General features: G+C 36.0%; 1 protein-coding gene and 1 long non-coding RNA gene across 2 annotated transcripts; one reads left to right on the forward strand and one right to left on the reverse strand.

The window, feature by feature from the left end:
• Positions 1 to 760: 760 nt before the first annotated feature.
• Positions 761 to 2250, reverse strand: LOC129431933 (uncharacterized). Its single transcript, XR_012368502.1, has 5 exons — positions 1917 to 2250; positions 1761 to 1814; positions 1569 to 1663; positions 1359 to 1476; positions 761 to 1275 (listed from the first exon to the last, which is right to left on the reverse strand). It is a non-coding gene; the product is annotated as an uncharacterized lncRNA (long non-coding RNA).
• Positions 2251 to 2699: 449 nt separating this feature from the next.
• Positions 2700 to 4646, forward strand: LOC141362975 (uncharacterized). Its single transcript, XM_073865304.1, has 3 exons — positions 2700 to 3032; positions 3363 to 3418; positions 3918 to 4646. Exons 1-3 carry the CDS (start codon positions 2897 to 2899, stop codon positions 4506 to 4508), a joined length of 783 nt encoding a protein of 260 aa, XP_073721405.1. The 5' UTR covers positions 2700 to 2896; the 3' UTR covers positions 4509 to 4646.
• Positions 4647 to 18255: the final 13609 nt, after the last annotated feature.

Below are 18255 nucleotides of genomic sequence, written 5' to 3' on the forward strand. Positions count from 1 at the left end.
GTGTCAAATCAGCTTACTATACTGGAGAAGAACATGAGCTATACTCTCTCAAACACAGAGATAAAGTACAGTCTCAGGTAGAATTGGGGATGAAAAACAGCTGTTCTGGCTAGACAGGATACAGCTAAGGCCTAATGAAAGGTTAGGTTTAGCTTTGGGATTAAAACATCGCTCATCCAACGAGATTTCACAAGATTTTGACCGTAGCTCTATCCCTTCCACTGCATGAAAAGTGGGATTTTCGTCCCCGTAAGCGCCTGTAGGCTCCCGAAAATTTCCCTAATTTTCGGCAGCTTTCCTCAATTTACAGGCAGCGAGCGTCGCGTTCGTCTGTGTCACAAATTGTCGTAAACGAACCATGACGCAGGTGGAGAGCCCCGCGGGGGTACGATGCCTCTAATTAGCATATGAATAGCAGCGAAACCTCTGCCGGCCAGGTAAAGCGTCTCTAGTCTAATTAGCATGTGAATAGCAGTAAAACTAGAGTAACTGCCCACTTGAATGTACTCACTCAGTATTGGCTGAAGCCACTACTTTTAAACAAGTAAAATCTCCCGTGAATGGTTGGCAGATCACTTCAAACCAATCACAAGGGATTTTTCTTGTTTAAAACAAGTGGCTTCAGCCAATACCGAGTGAGTAAATTCAAGTCGGGCCGTTACTCTAAAGAGGGGGGTTGTTGGGCACCCTGGCTCATTATAAATGTAAACCCCAATAATAATAATAATAATAAATATATAATTTATGTGATATTAATTTTTTATATAATAATGTCATTGTGCTATGTACTTCATTATTCACACCATCAAGAAATATAAGAGAAAACAAAGAGGTTTATTTATAAACACACAGCTGTTTATTCAAAGAAAGAGCTTTAATTAGAAACACACAACTATGTACAAAGCAGCATAATGTCTCTTATGTTGTCCTCCAAACACGTCAAAAAGTGCCCAAGACATTCGGGAAAGATCCCTAAAAATCTTTTTCAAAGTTATCAAGTGTTGAAAAAAGAAAAAAAACTCAAAAACGTTGTAAAAAAAGTCGCTTTTGCAGGCATATATGGTGAGTTCCCCTGTACTTTGGTATCGCCTCTAATCTGAATTGCAGCGTGGCACAGAGCTCGGAGAGTTCCAGGCTGCGAGAGGGCGGTGGCCGCACAATCCATCCAGACACCCCGTCAACAATGCCGTCTTCATCAGACATGAGATCTATGGTGGCGCACTTTCAAATGTCCATCTCACCCTCAGCCAGCACACTTCGTCTCGCTTCCAGCAACTGTAATATAATCAATAAAGACAATAAGTGACCAGAAAAATACTCACATTGACAAAAAACTGATCTAATATAATAAATCTTACCCTTTTTCTTCTGGGTCGACTCCGAGCTAAATTTTTCGCATTTCCGCCCGCGACGCGAGTTCAGGTTGTTTGTATCTGAAGCTCCGGCGAACCGACTCATAATACGTCTTACAGGCAGCTGGAAAACAATTAAATGAGACTGGTATTAATAAACAGAGTCACGGTACAATTAAACAAGAAATGAGGAAAAACATTAGAAGTTATACTTACAAACAATGTCGTCATTCTCAGCAGTTAAATGTGGACTTGCTAAAATAGCCCCAACCAAATAGGAGGTCACGGCTTCGTTATGAGGCGACGTTACTCTGTGAAAACAAGATGTGCGGGTTTAAGATCGGATCTATTAACGTACCTATTTCCTTATACAAGAATAAAAGCATATTCTTTAAATCGTAACGTTACCTTTGCTCTGGTTCAAAGAGCCTGCAGTGTACCTCAGAGACGCCGTACAGCCTCCTAAAAATTACAAGACAAAAACACCTCTAAGCAATAAAACACACAGCTTGGGCTACTTAAAACTACTTAAAATTTTATGATTTTACATAAAATCATTCTTACCGCAATCTTGGGATTGTGCACCCGTCTTCTCTTCTTGGAGAGTTACAAACACCCAACCAAACATCGCTTAATGTTCCTCTTGTACTGCTGTGTGAGCCGTGGCCATGACCTCGCACGCGATTGGACGAAGGCGAGAAGCCTGTCGGGCTCCTCCAATCACACGCGAGGTTATTGATATAAGGAAAATCTTGTGAGACGTGCGCGCATGCGTATGATATAAACAACAAACGCGATGTGCCGGGAGCTCTGTGTGATATCAACACAGTGTGCTGTCAGTTGAAAGATGGAAGTCCCAAGACTGAAGAAACGACCTTGGCGCTTCCCTAGATATGTATATAAAGGCTAGATGGCTCGTCCGCGCTGCTGGCCAATTGAGTGCAACGTCCGCATTTTGGCGGCCATCTTACGACAGGGCGCTCGCTCACTCGTAGCATTGAGTTTTAATGATGAAGGTACTTTTAAATGACCATAACTTGCTTAATTTTTTACCGATTTTCAAACGGTTTGGTTTGTTATAAACGTCAAAGATGTACCTATGACACTGCATACCTATACTAAAAATAAAAAATAAATTCATGAAACATGTTAAAGCATCCAGAATTATAGCCACGTTAATAACGTTTGTAAAAACCCAAACCGTTTGAAAATCGGTAGAAAATTGAGCAAGTTATGGTCATTTAAAAGTACCTGCACCATTAAACTCAATGCTACGAGTGAGCGAGCGCCCTGTCGTAAGATGGCCGCCAGGTGATGCCGTTAGGGACTCCGCCTTGAGCCATCTAGCCTTTATATACAAATCTATGGGCGCTTCTGTGAACATTGCAACACTGAACTGTGTCATACACAGTATTTTGACCACAGAAAGCGCTATTTCAAAAATGGAGTTTGGGAGAAAAAATCCAAAAGGACTACGTCAGGTCAGATAACGTACAGAGCCTGCTGCTATCCAGTCATGAACCCGCTGTGAGTGATGTCCTGTCATGTGTAAAGACCCGGAGGATAACTTTACTGGAGTTAGAGAGATTGGTGAAAGTGAAATGCAATCCGAGGACCCAGAAAAAAAAGTGATTGAAGAATTTGAAGAAATGCACCCAGCGAATTGCAGTTCAGACAACGGTAAGCATAATTACATATTTTTATATAAGCTTGGCTTGCTTTACGTATGTTCACATTTTAAACAATACTAAAACATATCAACAAGTAAAATAAAATAAAATCAACAAGTTAAACAAAAACGTTTTGAGTATGCTATATCAAAAAGTAGCCATCCAGCATGTTTTATCCATTGTGGCAGCCCTTGCTCACAAAAGGTTGGAGACCCCTGGTCTAGTTAAATGTGGTTGATTATCACTGTTGTTGTTATTTTAATAGTATAAATTAATTTATAATTAAATAGGAATATCGCGTTATAATGCATAACGGTATCTTCTGTTTGTTGTTTTTCAGACGAAACAGCAGATGAACAAAGCATTCATCTTTTCCTGGACATCTCCTGTTGTGTGGTAAGCATGAAATTACATTTGGATATACCAGTATAAAGTTCATTACATGCTAATCCAGAGCTAAAATGGGAAAACCTAACATGTTTCACCCACATTATTGTTTTCCACTCTCAAATTTCTGTTAGTTAACTAATGAAAGCAACTAAAGTATAAACACACTTTATAAAGTATAAAAAAAACTAAAATGAAGTTGAAGTGGATGAAGTTCCCACAAAGTACTTAACTGGTTCATTGCACTAAGATAAAGCTAGCTGTTTGAGATGCACATGATCTTTTCCAACTACAGTTTTCAAATCTTTTCATACTCAAATGGCCATATTGATGAGAAATGACCATATTAATTATGTTCTTTTTAAATCTCAAATGACCATATTAACGATGGGGTTTTCAATCTCAAATGGCCATATTCATGATGGACTTTTCAATCTCTAATGGTCTAATGGTGGTGCTGAGTATGTGCATTGCATGTGTTTTAAATATGTCCTTTAAATTTCCATAGGATGACTGTGTGGATGAAGAGGGGGAAATCCTTGCTGAGGAGCAGAGTGAAGCCTATCCTTACATACAAGATGGGGAGGAGCATGGAAGTGATCAGTCCAGAAGTGAAAAAACCGAACACTTGTTGATGAAACTTTTGGCCATGATGAAATTGACTGGTATCCTCCGTGACGACGACTTACAGTATGTGGTTTGTCCAAAATGTATGACAGTGTACATGCTTACTGAAACCTATGAGCGCAGACGGGATGGTACAAAGGTTTGCAGGACTTGTGGTCACATCCCGTTCTACAATCACCCAAAGCAGAGGTCTGCATTAAGGAAGAAATATGGCTCTGCCTTGCTAAGAAAGGCTACATATTCGAGCGGTGAAGAGTATGTCCATCCAATACGTTCTTACTGTTACAAGAGTGTTGTGCAGTCTCTGGGAGGACTTGTTAAAAGACTTGGATTTGAAGAGAAATTAGATGAAAGGCGAAAGCGGGAACTGCCAAAGGGTGTGTTAGGAGATGTAAATGATGGACAAGTATGGCAGGATTACCAGTATGTGAATTCAATAAACTGTAGTCATGCCACTATGCACAGTATTTGAGCTGTGATGTAATTGCACAAGTTACCTTGCTTCATTCCCATCCGGACAGACATTTTGTTGTTTGACATGTTGTTTGATGGTGTTTGCATAGAATGCACAAATTGAGCCTGATTAAAACTGTTAAAACAATTAAAATTGTTGAAATAAATAGTTTGGTGTATCTTTTTTACCTAACATTGGTTATTGCTAATTACATACAGAGTAATTAATATACACTGTTAGCCTGGAGAAATTGAATCTACTTAAAGGGATAGTTTAAAAATTATTAGGAAAAAATATTTTGAAAGTATTGTGATAAATGGTGAAGAAAAGTTTGATAAATGATTGTCATTAAACTTAAAGTTGATTTTGAATTACTCTGTCCAACATCTCCACTTAGTTAACTGAGTTGAAAAAAATTATATTTTTAATTAATGTATAATTATAATTCTCTTAGTGTTATAAATGGTATTATAACACAAAACTCATGACTTAGTCAGTCATTAAATAAACTTGATTCTCCACTGAAACACAATACAATACAATACAATGTGTTGTTTATGTCAATAAACACTGATCACCTGAACGGGGACTTTCATTTACAAAAATGGTAATTTATAATTTTAAACTAAACAACATGAATAATATTAGAGCATAAACCTCTATGACATTTTAACAAATATTTAAGTAGTTAAAGTTCTTATTAGTTCTTAATTCTGTAAAAAAGCTTAAATAATCGTAATATTCTGAGACAAAGGATTATGGGTGTTCCTTACAACATGTACTGCTAAAATTCATTCACTTGAATGTTTTAGTTTGATTAATTTTATACACTTAAAAGTTAAATGAACTAAGATTTTTAAGTAAATGTCCATAACTCAAAATATTAAGTGATGTTTACATCATGAAGACAATGTGTTAACCGTGTAGCATACTTTAAAAATAAATAAATTCAAACTAAAATTTAAGAGTCTGTAATTTGGCTTTACTGATACCAAAGATTTTCTTAAAATCAAAGATTAAAACCTCTCAGAATGTTACCTGAGTAAAACTCCCCCAGCTGCTACCCTGATTTGCATTTGTATAGCTCACAGCATGTTCATTTACATGTTAAAGCCTCCCCTAGAATTAGGGGAAGGGGGGACAACTTCCAAGCAAGACCCACGTCAACTTCTGACAACTTACGGCAGTTTTCGGTGTTGGCTGCAAATTGTCGTGCGCAGTCGTAAACTTGGAGTTTCACAGCAATCTACAGTGCCACATTCTGACGAAAATTCCACTTTTCATGCAGTGTTCTAGCCACAACCTAACCACGCCAGCCTAACAGTCTGAGGCCGGAAGTGGGCGGAGCAAGTATTGCAATACTATTCCGCTACTTCCATGTTTTGGACTGTTTCAAAGTTTAAAGCCATGTTACTATCAAGAAATGTATTGAAATATTCAGTTGAAAATTTATATTTACGATATATGACAGGTAATTATATTATATATAAATCTATAGGGTAATTTAGATGTGTGTGCAGCAGTGGAGGCCGGTGACTTCTCTTCTAAGGGGCGCAAATTCAAAATATGTGTTCGATGTGTCATGTGAACCCAGTAGCGCCACTCCCTATACGCAGAGTACGCAGTCTGCGTAGGGCACCATCTTGGTTGCTCAGAAAATAAAAATGTTTCATTCTGTATAAATATGAATGCATTTTGCGGTGACAAAGCAGAGGACAAGACGCACCATCCACACATATTAGCGCCCCTGCCACGTGACTGTAGATGATTAAATGGGTGTTTAATGTCGCTGCGCAGATCGCATAAAAAACATAAAAGTACCGCGAGAGTGACTAAAAAGCATGCAAAGCAGTCTGCTCTTGCAATGCTTTGATATCATACCCCATCCGTTTGCACAGTAACACATGTCACAATTGATGGACAGCTATGACCGGGAAAACACAGCATTCTGCCTTCAAATGGAAAAGAAAAGTCCAAAAAAACAAAAATGAAATGAACAAAACCTGCTTAACTGAATGCTTGAGTGTTAAATCAACCAAACACCTGTATTATTGAGAACATAACCATACTTACCAACTGTTGCTTTTGTATATAGACATCTGCTGTTTTCTTAAAGCTGACTTTTAATTTACTTACAAGAAAGACTTGCTAGAAGAATTCTCCAAAAAATGCTTGAATTTATTCTGACATGTAAGATTAGCTTTGTCACATTAGATTAAGCTAAAGTCCATTAGCTACACTGGTTAAGGTGCATAAATATAGGCTATAATATATAATTGCATATTTGTATAATTGTAGTTTGTGTTCCTGTCAAAATACAATTATTAATAATAACGAATAGCATTTTAATAAAGTTGAATAAAGTTGCAAAATAGCATTTTTACTATAGTTGTCACAACATGTGTTTAGCCCATTATGTTTGTGGCTTGAAATGTCTAAATGTGTTTGGCGCGTCATTTAAACCAAGTGCATCACGTGTGATGTCAAAATACAAACCTGCTGCAGACACTTCTAAAGAGTTTATGATCATAAAGATGCTCATGTTTGCCAGTTACTTGCTTAATCTCATGTGTAATCAGAGTTTAAGTTGGTGGTGTTATAGTTTTTTAACCATTTGTTTTGTTGTGTCATAAATGATTAACAATATAAATTGAACACAAATCTTAAAACAAAACAAAATAAATAAAAAACAAAGCTTGAACATAACAAAGATTATTCATTTAAAAAAAAAGTTATGTTTCCTCATAAATGGCAAAAGCATCACACACTAGCTGTTCATGCTCCAAATAAATACAATTCATGAAAAATACAAATCAAACTAAGTTCTTGTCAAAGTACAATTCTGCATTGAGAATGCTACTCTCCTGGCATTAGACTGTTAGGCTGGCGCTGTTATCCTTAGACTGTCATGATGTATAGATATGCGGTTCAGTTATTCCGATACAGCTACGTATTGCAAGATGTTGGGTTTAGGGTTAGGTTTGGGGGGTGGATTAGAATGAAAAACAGGGGTGTATTCCAGAAAGCAGGGTTAATTTACCATTAGATTAACCCTAAACGTTGGGTTGATCAACCCCAAACTTGCTTACTCGGGGTATGTCGGTTCCAAAACACAGTTTAAGAGTTAGTTCAATCAACCCACTGAAAGTAACCCAGAGTTAATGCGTGCTCATGTGGTAACAACATAAAGGCATTGTCAATGGATCACAGATTTCACGAGTCACCATGGAAACGTCAGAGAACTTAAACGTTTTTAAATGAGAAATAACATTATAAACCAATACTTTCTGTCAAAATCAATGTTTATAATCGGCTTAGAAGTGTGTGATTACAAAACAGATATAATTAATTAATTAAATAATTAATATGAACCTATTTTACCCAATTTAAGTCCAATATTATATGTGTCTCAACGAAAATACACATAATATTATTTAAATATTATTTAAAAGCCTGTAAAAATAATAATAGATTTTATATATGATTTTAAATATATTAATTATATCTAATTAGATATAATTAGACATAATTAAGATTATCTTTTCTCTTACAAAAATTAACAAATGGTTTTACTACAGTTAAAACAAAAAACATGGTTACAGTAAAAACATGGTAACCACAAAATGCGCGTCTGTGTGGGGGGATGGGAGGAGTTCTCTCTGGGGAAGAACAACACTGACACCCGGTGGTTGCGCCGGTAACATTCTTACTTCATGTAATTACATTTAAAAATTGGCGCTATCTTTACAAATTGACTGCAAATTTGAACATTATACATATATGTTCTCGACTGAACTTCTCTTAAAAATAAATTTTGTAAACTAGATAAAGTAATATTTGAAACGGCTATATCAGGGGTGTCCAGACTTTTTTGTGTGGTGATCTACTTTTAAAATGATAAAGCCGACACGATCTACCTGCTAAAAAACACAGTTACATTTTTTAATGACAATTTAAAAGTGTATTAGGACTATACTGCATATCTCTACATTGAATTTAAGGCTGCCCCCATTAGGCTAGGCTACTTCATTCTTTTTGAGGAGTTAAAAAAGTCATTGAGTACATGTCAAGTACTGCTTAAAATAGCGGAGATGCAGTTTAGTGAAACAAACTAGGAAAAGACAACAGTATCAGAAGCCTGTCTTTAAAAAAATGAGCAGTGCGATGCGGCTTTCTATTGCTAGGCAACCACCGAGTCAGCTGTCTTGTCAATCAAATATTGAAGCGTGAGCGCTCTTTTGCTGTTAACTGTCATATTAGCAGAAACTTTAAAAAGAGGACGCTTGCTCTGACCTTGTTTGAGGATGAGAGGTGTAGAAACACAGGAGAGAGTGAGCGAGTGGAGTCCGGTTCTTCAAAGCAACTGTAAACTTCCCTTACCACAACGTAAGGCCCGCCTCTCCCCTCATTCGATTGGACAATGGAATGACGCGAATGACGTCGGGCGCATCTCCGCTTTCAGCGCTCCTTCAAAGGCGATCGACGTATTGGACACCCCTGGGCTATATGTATCTATTAAGTTGGCTCTGCTTCAAAATTACCCAACATTTAACCCAACTAGTTGGGTTACACAAAAACTACCCAACACTGATAAAACAACCCAACAAAATAACCCAACTGGCTCAACCCAGCAGTTGGGTTAAAAAAACAACCCAACGTTTTTTAGAGCGTACCCGGGTAAGTCACATAACCTGCTTTCTGGAATACACCTCAGGTTTTCTGGCTATATGGTCTAATCCCATGAAATGTTGAGTTTAGCACATAGAGAGGCTAATGTAGCCACCACAGAACAAACGTGCGGTTGTCTGAGACAACTTATATAGAGACAAATACTTTTTGCACAAAAACATGATCATTTTGTAGGTCAGCTGTCAAATCTATCTTTAAAATAATTCTTAAAAATCAATCAAACTGAATTCAGATTGATTTGTGAGTCAGAGAGATTTAGAGATTTACAGGTAGCCGATAATCTTACCTGACCTCTGCTGGTTCAGAAAGTTTCCCTGAACTTTGGCTGTTAAAAACAAAAATCAGCCAATCAGTTCACACAGGTACTTCCTGAATAAGGTTTATATTCATCACATGATATTTACATCTGTTTAATTAAGAAAAGGTAAAAATTAGCACAAATGTTTTTTTTTTTTTTTTACATATAAAGGAAAATCAACAAACAATTTATTCAGCTCATCTGAGCTGCCTGAGCTACTGCACATGACATTAATTCAATATTAGATTTTACTGTGAATGCTGAAAAAGTGAATGATTATATCAGAAGTGTTGAGTTACTAACCAGTGACTTCAACATTAAATATTCTGTATGTGATTTTTCCATCAGCTTTGATCAGTTTTAGTGTATAAACTCCTTCATCTTTCTGTCTGATATCTCTGATGGTGAGATCTCCAGTCTGAGCGTTCATCTTCAGTCTGTCTCTGAATCTCCCAACATCTTTATATAAAGTCTTGCTGTTGTCTCCATTCATTCCAGTTACAAGAGTGCTTTTGTCTTCTGAAGTCCACTTCACCTCATCACCTTCTTCTATTTTAACTTTAGTGAGTAGAGTAACAGATCCTCCCTTCATAGCTTCCACTAGTTTCAATCAACAAACACACATGAACGCAAACAGAAAACATCATTCAGGAATTCTTAATTTTGATTGGCCAGTGGTGATATTATCAGATACCAACCACTTAAAAATAAAACCACACCCTCATCTCGGTACTGTAAGTCATCTTGACAGGTTCAGTTAAATACAAACAAATAAATATATATTATATGTATACTTAATAAAGCACATTTTATTTACAAAATTATGTTTATTTTGTTTGAAAGCATCTTGGCTGTCAGGAAATGTTTTTTTCTTCAATAAGAGCTGCATTTCTTCAATCTAAGTGAAACTCATCTACTCACCAGAGAAAGCGACATCAAATTTTCTCTCTTTGGTTCCACTCGTCCTCTTGATCTGTACTTTATATTCTCCAGTGTGTTCAGTTCTAATGTTTTTGATGGTGAGATCTCCGGTCTGACTGTTCATCTCCAGTTTGTTTTTAAATCTCTCATCAGTTTTATATAATGTAGCTTTATCAGTGCCTCCAGTGTATTCAGCTATAGTCGTATTTTCAAACATCCACAGTATCGCTTGATCTTTCTGGATTTCAGCAACACAAGTGTCTAAAGTCACAGATTCCCCCACCTTTCCTTTTCTGACCCTCGCTTCATTTATAACAGCAGCACATAGATGAGAAAAACACAGAAGATCAACATTACATCAGATCAAGTCAATGTACTAGAGAACAACACAGATTATATTACAACATAAAGATTATTCAGAAGAATTTACTCATCGGTTTAAATAAAAATACAAGATCTTAGTTTACTGAAAACATAAATCAACATCAGGAATTATACGTCATTCTCTTTTATCTTCAAAAAAATAAAAGTAGCAAATCATATCTAAAAAAGCTAATAAATGGATGCATTTATGGAGAAGAATTATATGATATATTTGAGTAATACCAGTAAATCACTTGATTTACCGGCCTAATCTTACAGGAATATGTAGTATTTTATGAGTTAGCTAATTCTTGTAGATTCGAACAAAGTGAATAACAAAAAAGTATGATTATAAAAAGAATGATGAAGACCCTCCCCTAACCCCACCCCTAATCACACATCAACCGAACAAAAACATACAAAAATGGTTGTACAAATTAATACGGATTGGGCACCAAATAAAATATGTGAGATTGCCATGAGATTGTGTTGGATTAAGGAACATTCATTATTGTTAAATAGTTTTGAGCTACTAACCTTTGAGATAAACATTGAATTTAGAGTTTGATGTTCCTTTGCTGCTGGTAATCTTAACTTCATAAAGTCCAGCATGTTGAGCTTTGAATTTAGTGATGGTAAGAGATCCAGTCTCACTGTCCCGTTTCAGTACGTCTCTGAATCTCCCATCAATAACTTCCTCATCTATAGTGATCTTTTTGCCTTCTTTTTTGAGCTCCTCATCTTCATACGTCCACTCTACTACAGTATCTTTCTGTAGTTCAATATAAGTGTGTAAAGTGACAGATTCTCCTTCCACTACTGACAATAACTTCACTTCATCTATCACAGCAACACATAGAAGAGAGAAAGAGAGATAAAAATAAATTTTACAAGTGCTTCCACAGCACATTAACATGGTCCTTGGCAGTTCATAAAATAAACATGTGGAGGTGCTGTGTCTTTCAAAAGTCAAAAAAGCAGATGTAGGAAATACAAGATTCCTGAAACCACTGACGATAGATTGATGTCTTATGAAGGTAACAAAAGCTGTCACCTAGAATTTACCGTAGTACTTTAAGAGGCGGTTTCCCGGACAGGGATTAGACTAGTCCTAGACTACAATAAATGTAAGAGCTGTCCAAACTGAAAACATCTTGCACTGACATATCTTAAAATACATCAGTGCCCTTTGTTTTGCCTGAAAGTGCACACAAGTAATGTTTTTAGTAAGGCATGTTTGTTAAAACTAGTTATATTTCATAATTAAACTAAGGCCTAGTCCTGGCTTAAACTAATCCCTGTCCGGGAAACCACCCCTAAAAGTTGGTTGACAGACTAAAAAAGATTAAAATCAATACTAAACATCCACAGATTGTATTTACAGTTCTTAATTTAATTAAAGTTAAGCACAACTTAAATATTTACTATGAAAATAAACAATACACCTTAAAACTACTAGCCTGGGTGCCAGCCGATCTTAGCCCCGCCCACCACAATTTGAAAAACGGGAAGATCGGTCTGGCGTTTTTCCGTTGAGGAGCTACTATGTGAGTCCCAAAACTGGTCGACGAATCAAATTGTGAGGGCGGGCTTTATACAATGATGGACAGATGACCAACAGTAACGTATCAACCACGTCACCAAAGAGCGCGTGTGTTGAATCTGTTTACAATGAAATGGCTGCCGCTGGTGAATTCAGATGTGTGGATTCTGACATTGAGTCTGTTCTAATATTATCGACAGAGAAACACGATCAAAGCATTTGTTTATGTTTTTGCCGTCCTTCCTACGGCATTCGGCAAAAGTTGGTCGCACTTATGGAGGACAAAGTTAAAGAAGCAACTGAAATGGGTATCACGGCGATGCAACTCGGCGTGCACGACGAGGTGGATATAATTAGCGGTCGTTGCCAGCTTCTTTTCGTAAGCCCGGAATCGTGACTGCTGAATAAGTGGAGGGACATGCTAGGCTCCGATATTTTTCAAGCCAACATAATGGGTATCGTCGTGGATGAAGTTCACCTAACGTACAAATGGTAAGAGATAGTCTTACTCGATGACTTAGTAAATACTTAATGTTGTGATATAAATGAAATGTTGTAAACATAGTAGGTGGTGGTGTACATTCGCTAACTCAGACTTAGTATAATCACAATGATGTTAGTATCATTGTAGCAAAATTACTAGCAGTTCGGTCAGGCTGCAAAAGACAACATTTCAACGTACGTCACACACTCCGTTGCTCTGATTGGTCATAGGACTATCCAATTGAGTGGAGAGGCATTTTTCGGTTGAGACACGCCTCATAATTTTAGCTCAATGAAGCGGTATCAGACTCAAATTCTGACTAGAATTGAGTATGACAACGTCAGGCTATAAAACTACCTTAATACAATTAAGAAAGTTGAAGAGTTCAGATCCGAGATAAGGAAAAAGGATAATTGGATGATTTTTGGCTCTTGGTAAGAAAAAGTTTAGGCACCTTTACCTTAAAGGTGTAGTTCACCCCAGAATGAAAATTTTATCATAAATCACTTACCCCTATGTCATTTGAAATCCATGATGAGTCCTTTGATTATGTTCAGTGCTGCGTTCTCCGAAACTACATTAACGCTACGTCGTTCTTAAGTTGTACCTTAAGAAGTAACTTATCGATAATAGAGTACGTGTTTTCCGAAACCTTAGTTAAGTATACCTTCTGTAAGTCATACATTCGTAAGGTTGGTCTGGAGCGCTATTAGCTATACCTTATCGCTGCTGATGGTTTATACCGCTAGTGGCTGGCCACCACTACGCAAAAAGCTTTTTTACGTCACAGTTTAATTACATATAGAAAAAATTATATGAACATTTAATATAACATCTGATTTAGTATTAAAATTACATTTTCACTTTACTTTAAAATTTCACACATAAAATACTTAAGTTGTTATACTGTAGCCTACACCCAGTGTATGGAAATGTTTTCATTAATAAAGTTTCCATCCACTAATGGTTGTTAGCTTTTTTAATTACTATCATAAGGCACATCAGCTAGCGTATCATTTGACAGAAAAGGCTTAATAGTCTATATAAAGAAAGATTAGTTTACACAAACTTAACAGCTATGGCAGCGACACAGCGCTGGCAAAATCGTGCAATTTTTTTACGGATCACATCCCACTGTCTCAATGGGCAGGAACCAGACGCTGCCAATTTCATGGCTATGCTTTTCCAGATGTTTTTTTTTTTTTTTTTTGGAGACCGTTGTGCGGAAACTAGCGAATAATACACATTTGTGGTGTTCCACCTCATCAAGCAGTATAGACATTTCGGAAGCAGTGAAGCTGGGCGATCTCTTTTTGCTGACTTTTTTCCAGACATATAGTGAATGTCGGTATGTCTCTCATGTTCGCGCTTTTATTGAGGAAATCATCAAATTACACACATGAGCGATTTGTGCCAATAATGTGATACGGCTGGTGGATAATAAGCATACGTTGTGGAGAACATTAACACACTTATGGCTGTGAGAGTTTGGAATTGCATATTTATTTCCGCATGTACATTTCAATGAGCCCCGATAAATGCAGTTTGTACTATTTCTAAAACGCGTCTTTATAAAGAACATTGTTTTCTCAATACTTTACCTATACCGCTGTGAAGGAAAGAGCGCACAATGGATAATTGAGGCATCGATATCAACCTATTCAGCACCTCCACCATGGACAGCACCTGCTAAGGTAGAACTTAAGAAGGTTTACCTTAAGCAACATCCTAAGGTATAGTTCGGAGAACACACGTAGAAAATGTATACCTGTAGTTAAGGTGTACCTTTTGAGTCTTCGTAGCGCGCTAAGAGACAACGTTATCGGAGAACGCAGCCCAGAAAACATTTTTAGATGAAAAGCGTGAGACTTGTGACTGCCCTATAAACTTTTAGTCAATGGACACTATTCAAGGTCAGAAAAGAATGAAAGACATCGCTAAAAAAGTCAATATGACATTAGTGGTTGAATAAGAATATTATAAAGTGATAAGAACACTTTTGTGCACGAAGAAAACAAAACTAACGACCTCATTCAATTGCCGGTGGGAATTGCATTTTCTTTTGGACACGCTCAATGCGTTTAGTTTCAGTGTACGGGACAGTCACAAGCCTCATGGTTTTTATTAAAAATATCTAAAAATGTATTCCGAAGGTAATCGAAGGACTAACAGGTTTGGAATGACATATAAAAAGTGATTTATGATAACATTTAACCGTTGAGTGTTTTCTCAGTAAAATTCCAACGAGTTTACAACCTGTTTTACTTCATTTCTCTAAGAGCAAATGTTTTTGCTTTATCACACATCTTTACCATAGAAAACTACCACACCCAAGACTTTCTACATAAGATGACTGTGTGATAAGAATAAACAAGACTGTAAAAAAAATTCAGTAGAATTTACAATGTTATTGCAGCTGGGTTGCTGGTAATTTACCGTAGATTTAAGTCTTCATCTTTACAGAATAAAACTATACAATAACAGCCTCATGCAGAGCATTCTGGGAACCAGAAATCATCATCAACCTTTTTCTGTTTTTTTTTTTTTTTTTGCTTCAGATGTTGTTTCCCAGAATGTTTTGTTTGATACTGTTTTTTTAGTTTTACTCTGTAAAGACAAAGACTTGTAAATGTTTCATGTTCATTTAACTTTGAACAAAATGTTGCCAGTAAATAACATAAATTTAAATCTACGTTAAGTTACCAGCAACCCAGCTGCAATAACACTGTAATTTCTACTGAATTTTTTTACAGTGAAGCTTAAAGCAACTTTCACTTCTTATTGCTGTATCAACTGAAGATTAAACTTACGTTTAAGTTTAGAGATCTTTCGACGATACAAAATCAAACCAGCAGCAATAACGGCAGCAATAACCAGGAGGAAGAAAACACATAATCCTGCTATAACACCCGATGACAAACCTGATTCTGTAATGACAAAGAGAAACAATCAACATCATTTTTAACATACACATAATATACGCTATAAGTTGCAGAAGGGTTTACAAAAATATTTACTTTTACATTTTAGTAAATAAAGGCTCATATTTTAAACGCTCAAAAGAAGAGTTAAGTTTAAAATCGAAAATTCTTGTTATATATTGACTTAATTCTTGAGATTCTGCGACTTTATTTTTGCTATATATTAAAGGCGGAGTCCATGATGTTTGAAAGCCAATGTTGATATTTGAAATCACCTAAACAAACACGCCCCTACCCCAATAGAATCTGGACCTTCTGTTGATAGACCCGCCCCACACATACGCAACCCGGCATTTGATTTGATTTGATTGGCTATAAGTGTGTTTTGGTAGTCGGCCCGTCTCCTTTTCCAACGCGTTTTTCAAACATCGTGGACTCCGCCTTTAACTTTATTCTTGTTAAATACCGACTTTATTATCGTTAAATAACGACTTTATTCTCGTTAAATAACGACTTTATTCTCGTTACATAACGACTTTATTCTTGTTAATTAACGACTTTATTCTCGAAATTATATTTTTTCTGACTTTTTTCTCATTAAATAATGATTTTATTCTTGCATTTTAATGACTTTAATCTCGAGATGGTTTTATTTTTTTATTTTAGCTTGGCCCTAATCCTCCTTGGTAGTACCTCTTCATGTTATGATCTGAATTATTTAAACACAGCTAATAATCTTTACTATGAAAGATTTTAGATACTCACCCCTGACAATAACACTGAATGTCTTGTATAAGGTTTGTTTGTTTCTGCTGATCTTTAGTTGATAAACTCCAGTGTATTTAGGTTTGCTTTCAGTGATGATGAGATCTCCAGTTTGATCATTCATCTTCAGTCTGTCTCTGAAACTCCCATCAGTGCCATCAAATACTGAAGTCTTATTGTCCTCCATATCAACTTCAGCTATGAGAGCACTTTCATCTCCAAACCTCCACAGTATCAGATCATCTCTCTGTGTTTGAACATTACAGGGTAAAATAACAGATTCACCCTCAGTCACTGTAAAAGATGCCACTTCACTTGGTCCAGAATTAATAACAGGAGGAGACGCTACAAGAAACAGTAACACAGACAGATTAAGAAGCTTAAATCAAAATTAATTTGTAAAGCAAAACATATTTACACTCACCATTGACAATAACATTAAATCTCTTGTATACTGTTCCATTGACAATGTTGATCTCTGCTTCATAGAGTCCTGAGAATTTGATCTTCATGTTCTTGATGGTGAGATCAGTCTGACTGCCTGATATCTGCAGTTTGTCTTTGAATCTCCCAGGTGCATACCAGATCTTATTTTTAACAATTTCAGCTAAAAGATCTTTAGATTCACCTTCTCCAAACCTCCACCAAATCACATCATCCTCCTGTAGCTCAGTGAGATCAGTTTGTAGTGAGACTGAATCTCCAGCCATCACTGACACTGACTTCACATCATCACCAAACACACCTGCTGATAGAGATTAATAGAGAAAAAAATGCATCTCTAGATGGAGATTTGAAATATCATTGGTGTTTAAAGACCTTACATGATGAACTGAATGAAAATAATGAATGAAAAATGAAAATCTACACAGTGGACCTTTAAACCTTTTGTTATGCTGGTACAGATCTTACATTATATATGTTCGAAGTGAAAAAGAACAATTTACATTCAGTAAACAGATACCCGGTTGTGCCATCACCACAAAAAAGTTTATTCATTCTGTTCCTCTCATACAATGAGTCCCCCACAGTCTTCAAAAAAAAAAAAAAACACTTGTTGACTTGACTAATTCTCAACAATCCCTAACTTTCCTTTTATTAACTTTGTTATAATTACTAATACCCAGTGGTGCAGTTCAGGTGATGCACACGTATGCACCATATGCTTACTTTTTTGCACAGCGCTGTTTGCATATAAATCGTACATATGGTTTTTATGCAATGTACTACACATAAAAGGTAAAATTATTATTAATAGTACTGAATACTAAAAATATTTAGTATAATGTGATGTGTTAAATATTATGATGCTTTGTAAAAATACTCTTGTAAAAATGTCTTATCATCTCAGTACAAAAGTAGTACAATTTTTCTTTAAGGACAATAAAACACATATATATATATATATATATATATATATATATATATATATATATATATAATACTTTTTCTGTTTCTTTGATTTCTTGATTTTCGTGTAAAAGTTTCCTTAAAACAATGCAATATTGTAAAACAAATGCCATTTGATTTAATTTCTAAGTCGTCTTTGTAAAACATAAATCTAAAGTATAAGATTAGTAAATGTTTACTGTTTATAATGCGAAAGTGAAAGCATGGTAAAACTAAACACTCACCACACATATGGAAAATGAATAAAATAATGATTGTAAAAATCGTCTTCATCCTGCTGTTGATTCTAATAAGAACAGATTAAATCAAGATATTCAGTTGAGGTTATGAACAGATCTCATCAGCTGTGTCTATTTATATGATTATCAACC

The sequence above is a fragment of the Misgurnus anguillicaudatus genome, unplaced genomic scaffold (assembly GCF_027580225.2).
Source record: "Misgurnus anguillicaudatus unplaced genomic scaffold, ASM2758022v2 HiC_scaffold_31, whole genome shotgun sequence".
NCBI lineage: Eukaryota > Metazoa > Chordata > Actinopteri > Cypriniformes > Cobitidae > Misgurnus > Misgurnus anguillicaudatus.